The 13,843-nt window shown below is 44.6% G+C and overlaps 1 protein-coding gene across 1 annotated transcript; it reads left to right on the plus strand.

Annotated features, from left to right (window-relative positions):
• Nucleotides 1–1,894: 1,894 nt before the first annotated feature.
• LOC121877544 lies at nt 1,895–2,595 on the plus strand (the record flags this gene model as incomplete). Its single annotated transcript, XM_042383339.1, has 2 exons — nt 1,895–2,112; nt 2,424–2,595. Coding segments are annotated over 2 exons (390 nt in total), but the record flags the coding sequence as incomplete, so codon positions are not given.
• Nucleotides 2,596–13,843: the final 11,248 nt, after the last annotated feature.

Genomic DNA, 13,843 nt, shown 5'->3' on the forward strand with positions numbered 1-13,843 from the left:
ATATTCCAGATGAATTTTCTGCTTCATCTGCATTTCTTCTCTGCAACATCATCATTTTCAACATATTCCAGACGATTTTCTGTTCATCTGCCGTCGGCCCTCTCCGGCCGGGATGAGCCGGTCCACTGTTTGGGCTGTCGTCTCCTTAGATGACTCGTAAGGCAGGTTCCGCGGACCAAGGCTCGCCCTCCGTACGTGAGTGTCGGCGAGACCAAAGACCGTCCTGTCTTACACCTTCCACAGTGGTGAATCCCTCCCTGGCTGGGCTCACCAGGGTTCGTTGTGTGGCGATCCATTCCACCCTCCTTACTTCCTAAAGTAGAAAAATATAAAATCTTCTTAATCCTATACCAAGGGAGGACTTGAAAGAAGTGACGTGGTGTGTGGTGGGTTTCGTGCTGCCTTCATCAAGCTGCATTCATCACGCTGCTTTCATCATGCTGGTTCTTCTCTGCTCGTATGTACTGTGGTTGACGTCCGGCTGGCCATGGGTGGTACTGTGTGTGACATTTGACAGAGAAACAATCCTAAAGGGGTGATGGATTAGTTGGAAGTGCATTCGCAAAAAAAAAGTTTACTTTATACGATACGTCAATGTTTGGCAACTATCATTTCCGTCACGACAATGTTCTCATCAGGCTGGGTCGGGGAGTGAAGCTCTGCGCAATACACTGAATATCATTTATCACTGCGCGTCAAAGAGTACATCACAAATCATAATAGCATAAAAATACACTGAGTGAAGCTCTGCATTCATCGCAATATTACTTTATATTAACCGTCATCATCAACACACAGCTCACGGGACACAAGACGGGGAATCAGTGTGGTCAAGGGGCGGGGCAGGGCAGGGCAGGGATGGGAGGAAGGGTAAGGAGGGTGAGGTAAGGATTAGGACAGGGAGGAGGATGTAGGTTAAAAGACATGTTAAGTTATAACAGTTAGTACAGACACCGCTTTCATCACTGAAACACAATGGCTACATTCAACACTGACCAACAATCAAACTGCACTTGGGCTACTGAGAATGCCACAGATAGCGGGTGACACTGAGAAATTACGTTAAGCACTGAACATATTTCTAGTAAAAATTCGCGCCTACCACGACGAGAGACATTTACTTGAGCTGTAACGGTGACACACTAGGACACTTTTCACGCTATTATGCAGGAACTCCTTATCACGTACTTTCGAACAATACTCAAACAACGAGCCAGGTGTTATGGCTAAATGAGGGAGGGCATGGGTTTACGTTAAGTATACTGTTACCAATAACAAGGGACGAGGATGGCGTGAGTTAACGTTATAGTACGCTGCCACCAATATAATGAGACGAGGAGAGCGTGGGTTAATGTATAGTTCGCTGTCACCTATAACAAGACGAATCTTGCATGAAGAATATTTATATATATATATATATATATATATATATATATATATATATATATATATATATATATATATATATATATATATATATATATATATATATATATATATATATATATATATATGATGCTACTGAAAATTTGAATGAAGTCTTTATTTCTTTATAGTCATTGAGAAGTACTGTTTGATGACACAGGTACTGTAGTTGGAATACACGATAATGTATTGTGAGCGCAATAAGGATATAACAGTACTGATAATCTTAAAAAAGTGGGTTTTTTTTAAGACAATTATGACAGTCAGGCCTGGCTGAGATATGCCGAATATTAAAAATTTTATAGTAAGATTTTTGCTTTTGGAGGATATGCTAGAAAAGTTGGATGTCGAACACCAAGAAAGGGTGAGGTCCTCCTCCTAGTGACCCTATGACTCCTGTGTCACTTAAGTGTTCATAACCTTCTATATCCTACATGGCCATGACGACCCTTCCCCCATCCTCTCGCAGGCTCTGATTGGATGCCCAAGAAGGACGGAGGTCGCCTCATTGTGACCACGTGGCTCCTTGCCTCCTTAGTGTTCATGTCCTCGTACGGTGGCATCCTGACGGCCATGTTGACGGTGCCTCGGGTCACCATCCCCATAGACTCCCTGGCTGATCTAGTGTCTCAGTCTGACCTGCCCTGGCGCCTGGAGGCTGGTTCTATGATGTTTCAATACTTCCAGGTAAAAATCTTAACACGACATATTACTAGTCGACTACAACAATTTGTTTTGGTGTTTTTGCGTGGAAGTGAATGATCACTGACACTCAAAAAAATTTGATTTCAGAACCACCAGAGAGCTGACCACGAGTAAAAAAAGCCAAATTATGCAATGAACTTACATACTGAAACAATTTAACTAGCTTTCAAGTAGGATCAGTCATACCCATTCAAATATATTTAAAAAAAATGCAGAATAAAACACAATCTACGAAATTTAGAAACTCTTCCATGTCTATGATATCAATATTATCTGTTGCACTCTCACATTAGGAGTCTGAGGACAAGGTACGAAGGAAAGTATTCACTGATACTGCCGGAACCTTCCCTGACTGTTGGGCGTCGCGAGAAGACATCGCCAGTGGGGAGTTTGCTGCCATATGTGATAGGACCACCATGAAGAAGGCCATGTCCTGGGACTTTAGGTACTCTGTCACAGCCTTACGTGAGAGAATGGTCATTAATAAGAAGCCACACAAGCAGTTTCTTTTTTAAATATAGACAAAAACGATTTAATTTTGTTAGAAATTTAAATCCATAAATGGCCTCTATGATTATGTGTGAAGGCTTTTATTAAGTATATATTATGTTGTTATTGTTTGCGTTACTTATTACAAAATATCTATCTGTCTATTTATCTATTAATCTATTATGAATCGGCTACTTGTGCAATTAACCAGGCCGTTCACATATATTTATTATTTGGGTTTAAGTAACGAAACCCAAACGGTACTTCCCTGTTTTATTATAAAAGGATTGTATATATATTTCCTGAGTGTAGATCGACCGTAAGCTCCACTGTTTAGGAGTGAATGAGAAAGGGACGGCGTTTATGTATTATAAACGTTAGGTCACTTCCTTACGATATTACTTTCTGTGAGCGACTTAGGAGTAAGGGCCTTGCTGTGCGGGCTTACAGATATGCTGGCTATGGGTCTCTCCCTCCTGGGAGAGTTGCCCTCTCACGTGTACAATCCATGTCTTACTCATAGACAGGGGTGAATCTGAATATAATATCAGATGTATTGACCCATTTATATAATATGTTCTGTTGATGAGACAGGGGCCCATTACATCGCTCAGTCACCTACCAGCCGAGCTCCGTGAGGCCTAAATAACTCACAGAGTACAGTACATCCTAGACAACCCTAACCATGTTATAAACAGATATGTAGACACTGAGCTGGGGATTCTACTACTGTAGGGGTATTAGCTACTACAGGGGACCTAGACTTTAGTGTCGTACAGGTTAGTATGTTATGAACAATGTTGAATTTGGGTGACACTGCCCTGTAATAACAGAACAGGAACATAATTGCCAGAATTAACAAAATAGAGGGAATTTTAAGACTTGGTAGTGCAAATTCCGTGACAGGTAAAATGGCAAGTTATTATTCAAATCAGCAAAATGTGTCTCGTTCAAGAAAGCTAACACTTTTAATTTCTCTGATACTATTTGAATATCCTTGATAGTGAAATTCATTATAGGAAGTGGAATTAAAGCAGACTTGAGTTTTCGATTTAACGCAAAATGCTGATGAGTAGGCAAGGTCCGTAATGTACTACAAGTGATTTCACAGTAATCAGGAGCCTTGTAATGCCCTTTCACAACTAGCTGCTTAACACCATTTTGGCATTTTAAAATTACAGTAGTGAGATTTGGAAAGAACAAATACTGCACATTGTGAAGGTGAGCGTGGAACACAGTCTTTAGACTAACTGGCCTATAACTGCATTGCGCTAACGCTGTGCGTACATTTGGTTGTATGACTGCCAATTCACATATTCCATCTGCAGCAGGAATAAATGCAAACAATGTAGGCTGGACATACGTGTAGGTGTAGATAAGACGACTTACACCGTGACAGTACCTCAGAATCCTCTATTGATAACAATGAATATTCTTCATCTACTAAGAAAAGTTCTTTAGGCCTATCTAGGGTATACAGTGTGTCGTTCACAAACCAGGGGAAGGGTTCTAAATGCCATGCATTAAACTCATGTTGCCCTCGCATAGGAATGTGGATCAGAATTGCATTGTGCGTGAGGGTTGACTCCAACAGTGGGTGATGATATTGAACCTCATTGTCATTGAAAATAGGAGTTAAATGATACTGCAACTTGGCTATTTTTAAAGCTTCAAGAAGCGTCTGCACAGGCACAAGCTTCGCGTCCACACGTCCTATCCCGGCATCTACAATGCTGTCTATTAGTCCATTTTTAGAGGTTACAATTTTATGAACTGAAATTTCAGCAGCATGCAAATATTCTGTGAAGTAAAGGAGCCATTCTAACGTCGGGATTGCTTTCTGTAACCTAGTAACAATCCTCGAAACTTGGTTAGACTCCATTATGATTGCATTAACCTTTGATTCTAGAGCAGTAATCGCGTGAAAGGTTTGAGAAATAACACGATTCTGTTGAGATACAGCTTGAACGACAACGTTCATGAAACTATTGTCGAATTCATCGAAGCTGTGCTGAGACCATGAAAAATGTCCAATGTTGATTGTAGTTGGTCGTCGACGTTTTCCATCTGACGCGAAAGTACGAGTTAACTTCTACTCGCAGAATGTAGTTTCATACAATAGTCATTTGGGACATTTTGCTTCTGAACAGTCTGTAAGGGTGTATCAATCACATTATCATCAACTTGAGGTAAGACATTTATCTGGGTCTTCTTCAGACGATCCGCGTGCACGACATCTGCGATCTGTGCATTAGGCTTCCATATTTTGAATTTGTTGCCTGCTTCTTTTGAGATTATGCGGAATGGACCAGAAAATTTCGCCGAAAGTTTGGAGTTCCTTTCAGGTACCTGTAACATAACAGCGTCCCCAACGTTCAGTGAGATAGGTTTAGCATGTTTATGTTGTTTGATGATCATTTCGGCGCGTGACGCCGCTAGCTGTGATCGTACTTGGTTATGAATTTCTGTAAAGACATGAATTTGTTTTGCCGCAAAATCATCCGTATTATATACCGGGTATGGCGCCTCTGTAAGGATGTCGTAAGGCAGACGTTTATCTGTGCCATAGACAATATAGTAGGGTGTTTTGCCCGTAGAGCTATTAACTGACCCATTAATCGACGCTGCAACCTGCGGTAACCAATCCTCCCATGCGTATTGAAAACCACTAACGATTGGACGCAGTATTTCTAGGATTTTACGATTGGTTCTTTCAACAAGGCCATTAGCCTGTGGATGATAAGCTGTCACAAAAGTTTGTTTAATTCCATATTGTGCACATATATGCTCTATTAGCTCATTCTTGAACTCTGTTCCATTATCAGAGAGTAGAACTTTAGGCATAGTATATGGACATATGAGATTCATCACTAATGCATAGGCTACTGCTTCGGCCGTTTTGCTTTTTAGTGGGACCAAGACCACGAACCTGGAGAAATGATCCACACACACTAAGACGTATCCTGATCCCTGATGACTCATTGGGAGTTGTAACACATCAACAGCGACTGTGTCAAACGGACGGTCTGGTGTAGGATATTGTAGAATCGGGGCAGGTGATCCTGTTGATCTTTTATGTTGAGCACATGCCAAACAATTAGCTATGTGTAATTCTATGTCTTTCTTCATAGTGTTCCAGAAATACTTCTTTCGTAAATCCGCTAAGCATTTATCACGACCTTGGTGACCTGCTTGTGGGACATCGTGGAACAATGTCATTACTGCTTTGCGCAACGTGTCAGGTACGACTATTTGAGACACATTACCCTCAGGAGATTTTCTCGTCCTATTGAGTATGTTATGTCGTAATTCAAACTGACTTAAGGGAAGAAATAACTTGGGGAGTTTAACATCCTCGCCCGATTCGAGAGCAAAAATAACAGCTGACCAATATGGGTCGCGTCGTTGCTCATCTTCCAGCTGCGAAAGAGTGAATGCTGATACAGGCATTACTGGTGCTATATTTCTTGACAGAGCGTCGGCGATAACATTCGCCCTCCCAGGTAAATACCTAAATTCGGGGTCAAACTCTTGAATTGTCAGATACCAGCGTGCTAATCTGCCTGATAAGTTTCTGCCATGGAACAGTTCGGTGACTGCCGCATGATCAGTAAAAACAGTTATCTTGTAGCCAAAGATAATGTCTTTGAACTTCTTAAGTGCCCACACAACGGCTAACGTTTCTAAATGCGTCACCGAATAACGTGTTTCAGCATCGATTAGTTTGCGACTTGCAAATGCTATCCCTCTAAACTTCCCACGCGTGTCCTCTTGCATGAGCACTGCTCCGACTCCAATTCCGGGAGCGTCAGTACAGAGAGTGAAAGGTTGAGTGTAGTCTGGGAATGCTAGAACCGGGGCATTGGTTAGCGCTGTCTTCAATGCCGTAAAACTTTCCTCGTGTTCAGCATCCTATATAAACACTGCATCTTTTTTGAGCAACCTCGTTCGGGGCGATGCTAATGTTGCATAGTCCTTGATAAAGGAACGATAATAACCAGATAATCCGAGAAGGCTACGCACATGATCATTTGAGGTAGGACGCGGGAACTGAGATACAGCTTTGACTTTATCATTAACTGTGTGTATGCCCTCACCGTCAACTACATGACCAAGGAAATGGATTCTGGATTTTAAAAACTCGCACTTTGAGAGTTTTATTTTGAGGCCTGCTGTGGAAAGTTTGGCCAAAACTTCACGCAGTTTTATGAAATGGGAATCGGCGTCCTTACTGACTACTATTAGATCATCCAAATAAGCGCAGACTGTGTTACCAATTTGTCCGGCAAACAGGGTGTTGATCATTCTTTGAAATGTTAGTGGGGCATTTCTGAGACCAAATGGCATTCGTAGAAACTCAAAGTGGCCTAGAGGCGTGCTAAATGCCGTGATTTCTCGTGATTTTTCATCGAGTGGTATTTGCCAATACCCACTAAGCAAATCTAAGTTGCTAAATACCGCATTATCCTTGCCTAAGGATTGCAATATGTTACTCAAGATAGGCATTGGGTACCTATCAGGGATTGTTTGATCATTTACGCGCCTGAAATCTATGACAGGGCGCCATCCACCATCCTTTTTCGGGACGAGGAATAATGGGCTATTAAAGGGGGATTTTGAGTGTCTAATGACATTCTCATCTAACATACCCTGTACCATATCTTGCACTACAGCGCGCTGGCTATGAGGTAGTCTATAAGCTGGTACGTAAATAGGGTTGGCTCCTTCCTTTAACGCTATATGATGGGATGTTAAATCTGTCTGACCTAGCGTTTCCCCTGGCAAGGCTACTATCTGTAGTCGGCAAGCAGCTCTAACAGGCGTGTCTTGCCCTGAGGATGATCGATCACCTTGACATGTGGTGCTATTTGATCTATCCTGGCCAGTCGAGTCTGTTGACAATTCGCAACAATACCTCGAATTAGGAATTTATTTGGTTGCACTTCGACATTGCTGTGATATCTAGAAAATCACACACATAACATCCTTTCTTTAATTTCTTGATAATGTGAAATTGCTCCCGCAATCCCGTAGACTTGTGTGTGTGTGTGTACCACAGTAGACACAGCTGATTCCAAGGTCCGGTGATTGGGTCAATGCTCACAAAAATCCTGAGTACAGCAAACCGCCGCTAATTGTTACACAACGTCATCCACAACACCATACCTCAGAATGCTGAGACCATCTCTCAGACCGGATGTGTCATCATCACTAGGGTGGGTGCTGGGTGCTGGTAACTGGGGGTTGTTCACGCCATACGAAAGAATTTTGTTGACAGGATGTTGATTTATGAGTAGTCACAACAACTGCAGTCACGTCCTGTCACACCCTGGGCAGTGAACGAATCATTTGCAGAAACTAATGTTCACTTCAGCTCCAGGATTTTTGCGTTGGTGAATTCCTCATTCTGGTAATGGAGAGTACTCTTCAACATTGCAGGTACTATCTTCCAACTCTTGCTGCTGTAATCACGCTGTGAAGGTGTGGGGTTGAGGTCGAGAGATATCTCTGACGCATGATCTGCCTTCCTCTTAATAGGATTGGTAGACAACACCTTCGTCCTAGCGGTGAGCATAGGTTCAGAATGACTCATTGCTGTGTAGGAAACACCTTTAAACGTAACACTATTATTACGTGGATGAACATCTATCATATTCTTTCGAAGAGTTGGTAGACCAAGTAACCCGTCAGCTGGCAAATTGAACTGCTGAACTATATAAAAGTCCGCGTAGAAGGGCGTACCACGTCTTGAGAATCTGAGTGGTAACGTCACCATTCCTTTGATGCTCAGCTGTGTACCTGAAACTCCTTCGAGCTCAGCGTTACTAGGCCTCCATTTGAATTTGCGGTGAGGGAATTTACGTTGTAACTCGTGATATGATGTCAAGGCCAATACATTAGTGCAAGCACCTGTGTCTATATCAAGAGCCAATCTGGTATTATCCACTCTCACCGGCACTGACAACACTTCCACTTTTCTAAGCGCCGCTATTAATGAGGCCGCTATAGAAGTGCTGTGAGGAGGGGCGGGAATTACCCTATCTATCCCTCTCCTTGCTGTAGTGTGCGCTGGTCTTCCCCCGATGACTTGTCCTGGGGACGTTTCTGCTTGCGCCTATACGACACCTCCGTTTCACTTAGGTCCACTCCCCAAGCTTTTATTAGTATATCGCACTCATGTGAACTATGAGATGTCGATTTGTGAAGAGCGCACCATTTGCGCGCTGTCTGGGTAGGAGGAGGTGCTGCTTTGGCTCCCTCTCTGTTTGACCTTGAGAATGGCTTTGCACCGGGTGTGGCTTTATTTGCACTATTACCTCGGAGCTGAAAACAATCTTCCATTACGTGGCCACGTTTATTACAATGTGCGCATCGTAACGATGTTTTCTGTTTATATGTTAGGCGGGGAGGAGCGATCGAAGCTAAGTGTGTCGCATAAGGAGTCTGAGAGTGAGGCATCTGTGGCATCTGTGACGGCTGGGGTTGTGGTGACGTCACTGAGGGTTGCGCCAGTAAGGGGCCCGTAGCCTGGGGACAGAGCTTGTTTGCGTATTCCACCATATCCAAGGGTGGTTCATACTGTACTTCCTGTGCCCAGCTATATAAGGGAACACGGACGGAAAGAAGAAAACTTATTAGTTCTATCAATGTTTCCACATTTTCTGGCGGCATATCACCCCGTGAGTTGTACCAGTCTGATGACCGGAAGGTCGCTTGCATGTCCTGGCGAACCTCGCCCGCGATGTCAACAGCGTCAACGGGTGTTTCGTTTCGTATACCTGGAATACAGCGATCCAACCATCTGAAGATCCATTGCAGTTGGCCCAGCTGTGACCTACCCCCAAAAATCCCAATTAGCGTTCGCTTGAACTTTTCATAGTCAGGGCTTTGTAAACCAAACGCATTTAAACGACTGCCTGCATAGGAACCCTGCGTTATATGGGAACGTACATATGCTTTCTTTTCTTCGTCAGTCGTTATGTGACTATTGTGCATGCTATCTTCACATGCACGAATAAAATGTGCGACCCTATAATCGTCTTGTCCCGTGAAATTTCGAACATAATCGCCGCGCTGCATGATATTAATAACATTATCAGCTTTAGGTGTGGTAGTAATACTGGTGTGAGGTTCAGAGAATGCCATTTTAGTGTTATTAAGCAAGTTAGTATTCTTACTCTTAACAGAAGGCTGGGTTAATAAGGTTGTTACCGATTTAGCAACAGACACACTATCACCTGTAACAGGGGTAACTGCTTTAGTATACTTAGGTGAGGTACTATAGTGATTACCAGACCGTAGGGTACGACGGTTTAAGTCGTCAAATGATTCGTCTATAACTTTCTCACTACTTCCTACCGACTCATTTAACTGTGTTCCATACTCAAAATCTATGTCAGTCTGGGCTTGATCATTGATGAGTTGGTTATCAGCAAATAGTTACGCTAGGCGTTCGATTTCATCTACATTAGACATGGGAAACTTAGAAATTATCTATTAGCCCCCTTGGGTCAATGAATACTTAACAGTAAGTAGATCACTTGCCTCTCATTTACAAGACAAATGAATATTAATTGTAGATAATTTTTAAACTATCAATAAGAAGACAGACACTTACAAACTACTGTAAATTATAGGATTTCAATACATTAATCTTACATTCGACACTTTATCATTGAAATAATCCTATCCGACGAACCTATCGATGTGTGAAGATATCTCTCGAACGTGTTCATGTGTGTAGAATTATGTAATTTAAATACCTATTTATACAGAGTACGTCTGTATAGAAAATGTGATCATCCTTCAAGAGTTCTGAGTGGAGTGTGGGCGGGGTGTGGGCGGGGCCTCTTCCTAGGATGCGTGCGCTGCTGCTGGTTTCCTTGGCAACGAGATGACACTTCTGCTTTGGTGAGAGACGAGTCCACTTGAACTAGGTGAGTTCCTCCTCCGGCGATCAGAAAACTGATGATTGGTTATCACACTGGTCGTGCTGGTTCGCTGGCGAAAACTGCCGTGTGCCAAGTCTTCACAGTCCACGTATATATGGAGATCTGTATGATGACACCCGAATTCGTAATTCGCGCTGACGACACAACAATACTGCTCAGCTGCTAGTGAAATACCAATTGAATTCCAGGTTACGAAACTGTTGTTCAACACTGCAACACTGTAATGTCTAGGGAATGCTGAGTGGAGTCTATCTCAACCTGCTCAATCTGGATATGTACCAACAGGCTGTAATATTTGTATATTACGAATTCTGCACGTATTTGTATGTGACAGAGATAAGGAGCTCTTACTACATATCGTCTCAATACGGGATATAGTTTTAAACACTCGGATTATGTAACGCGTCACTGCTGTGTGGTTTCTTGTTTTTCACAAGACACAGACGGATGATACGACTACCAGTTTGAAGAATCCGGACACACCGCTTGCCACCTATATGAATCGGCTGCTTGTCCAATTAACCAGTCCGTTCACACATATTTATATTTGGGTTTTAAGTAACGAAACCCAAACGGTAGTTCCTTTGTTTTATTATAAAAGGTTGTAGATATAATTCCTGAGTGTATATCAACCGTAAGTCTCACTGTCTAGGAGTGAATGAGAAAGGGACGGCGTTTATGTATGATAAACGTTAGGTCACGTCCTTACGATATGACTTGAGGTGAGCTACTGAAGCTTAGGGGCATCGCAGTGCGTGCTTACAGAAATGCTGAGCTATGGGTCTAGCCCTCTTGGGTAAGTTGCCCGCTCACGTGTCAATCTCATGTCTTACTCATAGACAGTGAAAGTTGGGTGGTGAGATCTGAGAATATAATATCAGATGTATTGACCCATTTATATAATACGTTCTGTTGATGAGACAGGGGCCTATTACAGGAGTGTCAGAGGTGTACCTGGGAGTGTCAGAGATGTACCTGGGAGTGTCTGAGTTGTATCTGGGAGTGTCTGAGGTGTACCTGGGAGTGTCTGAGGTGTACCTGGGAGTGTCAGAGTAGTACCTGCGAGTGTCCGAGGTGTCCCTGGGAGTGTCAGAGGTGTACCTGGGAGTGTCAGAGGGGTACCTGGTAGTGTCAGAGGAGTACCTGGGAGTGTGAGGGGTGTACCTGGGAATGTCAGAGGTTTACCTGGGAGTGTCTGAGGTGTACCTGGGAGTGTCTGAGGAGGCCTGGGAGTGTCTGGGGTGGCCCTGGGGTGTCAAGGGACAACCAGGGGAGTGTAAGAGAATTGTACTTTCCGGTGTCAGAAGGTGTACCAGGGGAGTGTCAGAGGTACCTAGGAGTGTCAGAGGTGTACCTGGGGTGTCAGAGGTGTACCTTGGGTGAGGTGTACCTGGAGTGTAGAGGTGCACCTTGGGGTGTCAGAGGTGTACCAGGGAGTGTTAGAGGTGAACCAGGGAGTGTCAGAGGAGAACCAGGGACTGTCTGATGTGTACCTGGGAGTATCGGAGGTGTACCTGGGAGTGTCAGAGGTGTACCTGGTAGTGTCATTGGTGTACCTGGAAGTGTCAGAGGTGTATCTGGAAGTGTCAGAGGTGTACGTGGGAGTATCAGAGATGTACCTGAGAGTGTCAGAGGTGTACCTGGGAGTGTCAGAGGTGTACCTGGGAGAGTCAGATGTGTGTTCTGAGAGTGTCAGAGGTGTACCTGGGAGTGTCAGAGGTGTACCTGGGAGTGTCAGAGGTGTACCTGGAAGTGTCAGAGGTGTACCTGGGGAGTGGTCATTGGTGTACCTGGGAGTGTCATTTGTGTACCTGGGGTGTCAAGGTGTACCAGGGGTGTCAGTGGTGTACCTGGGGTGTCATTGGTGTACCTGGGAGTGTCAGAGGTGTACCTGGGATTGCCTGAGGTGTACCTGGGAGTGTCTGAGGTGTACCTGGGAGTGTCTGAGGTGTACCTGGAAGTGTCTGAGGTGTACATGGAGTGTCAGAGGTGTATCTGGCAGTGTCAGCGGTGTACCTGGGAGTGTCTGAGGTGTACCTTGGAGTGTCAGAGGTGTGCCTGGGAGTGTCAGAGGTGCACTTGGGAGTGTCACAGGTGCACCTGGGAGTATCGGTGGTGTACCTGGGAGTGTCAGAGGTGTACCTGGTAGTATCATTGGTGTACCTGGGAGTGTCAGAGGTGTATCTGGAAGTGTCAAAGGTGAACCAGGGAGTGTCTGAGGTGTACCTGCTAGTATCGGAGGTGTACTTGTGAGTATCGGAGGTGTACCTGGGAGTGTCAGAGATGTACCTGGTAGTATCATTGGTGTAACTGGGGGTGTCTGAGGTGTACCTGGGAGTGTCAGGGGAGAACCAGGGAGTGTAAGAGGTGTACCTGGGAGAGTCAGAGGTGTTCCTGAGAGTGTCAGAGGTGTACCTGGGAGTGTCAGAGGTGTACTAAAGTGTCAGAGAGGGTGTACCTGGAAGTGTCAGAGGTGTACCTGGGAGAGTCATTGGTGTACCTGGGAGTGTCATTTGTGTACCTGGGAGTGTCAGTGGTGTACCTGGGAGTGTCATTGGTGTACCTGGGAGTGTCAGAGGTGTATCTGGAAGTGTCAGAGGTGTACCTGGGAGTGTCAGAGGTGTACCTGGGAGTGTCTGAGGTGTACCTGGGAGTGTCAGGGGAGAACAAGGGAGTGTTAGAGGTGTACCTGGGTGTGTCAGAGGTGTACCAAGGAGTGTCAGAGGGGAACCAGGGAGTGTCAGAGGTGAACCAGGGAGTGTCTGAGATGTACTTGGGAGTATCGGAGGTGTACTTGGGAGTATGAGAGGTGTGCCTGGGAGTGTCAGAGCTGTACCTGGTAGTATCATTGGTGTACCTGGGAGTGTCAGAGGTGTATCTGGAAATGTCAGAGGTGTACCTGGGAGTATGAGAGGTGTACCTGGGAGTGTCAAAGGTGTACCTGGGTGTGTGAGAAGTGTGCCTGGGAGTGTCAGAGGTGCACTTGGGAGTGTCACAGGTGCACCTGGGAGTGTCTGAGGTGTTACTGGGAGTGTCTGAGCTTTACCTGGGAGTGTCTGAGATGTACCTGGCAGTGTCTGAGGTGTACCTGGCAGTATCAGCGGTGTACCTGGGAGTGTCCGCGGTGTACCTGGGAGTATCATTGGTGTACCTGGAAGTGTCAGGGGTGTACCTGGAAGTGTCAGAGGTGTACCTGTGTGTGTCATTGGTGTACCTGGGAGTGTCAGAGGTGTACCAGGGAGTGTCAGAGGTGTACCTGGGAGTGTCATTGG

The sequence above is a fragment of the Homarus americanus genome, unplaced genomic scaffold, assembly GCF_018991925.1.
Source record: "Homarus americanus isolate GMGI-L3 unplaced genomic scaffold, GMGI_Hamer_2.0 scaffold14949, whole genome shotgun sequence".
NCBI classification, from domain to species: domain Eukaryota; kingdom Metazoa; phylum Arthropoda; class Malacostraca; order Decapoda; family Nephropidae; genus Homarus; species Homarus americanus.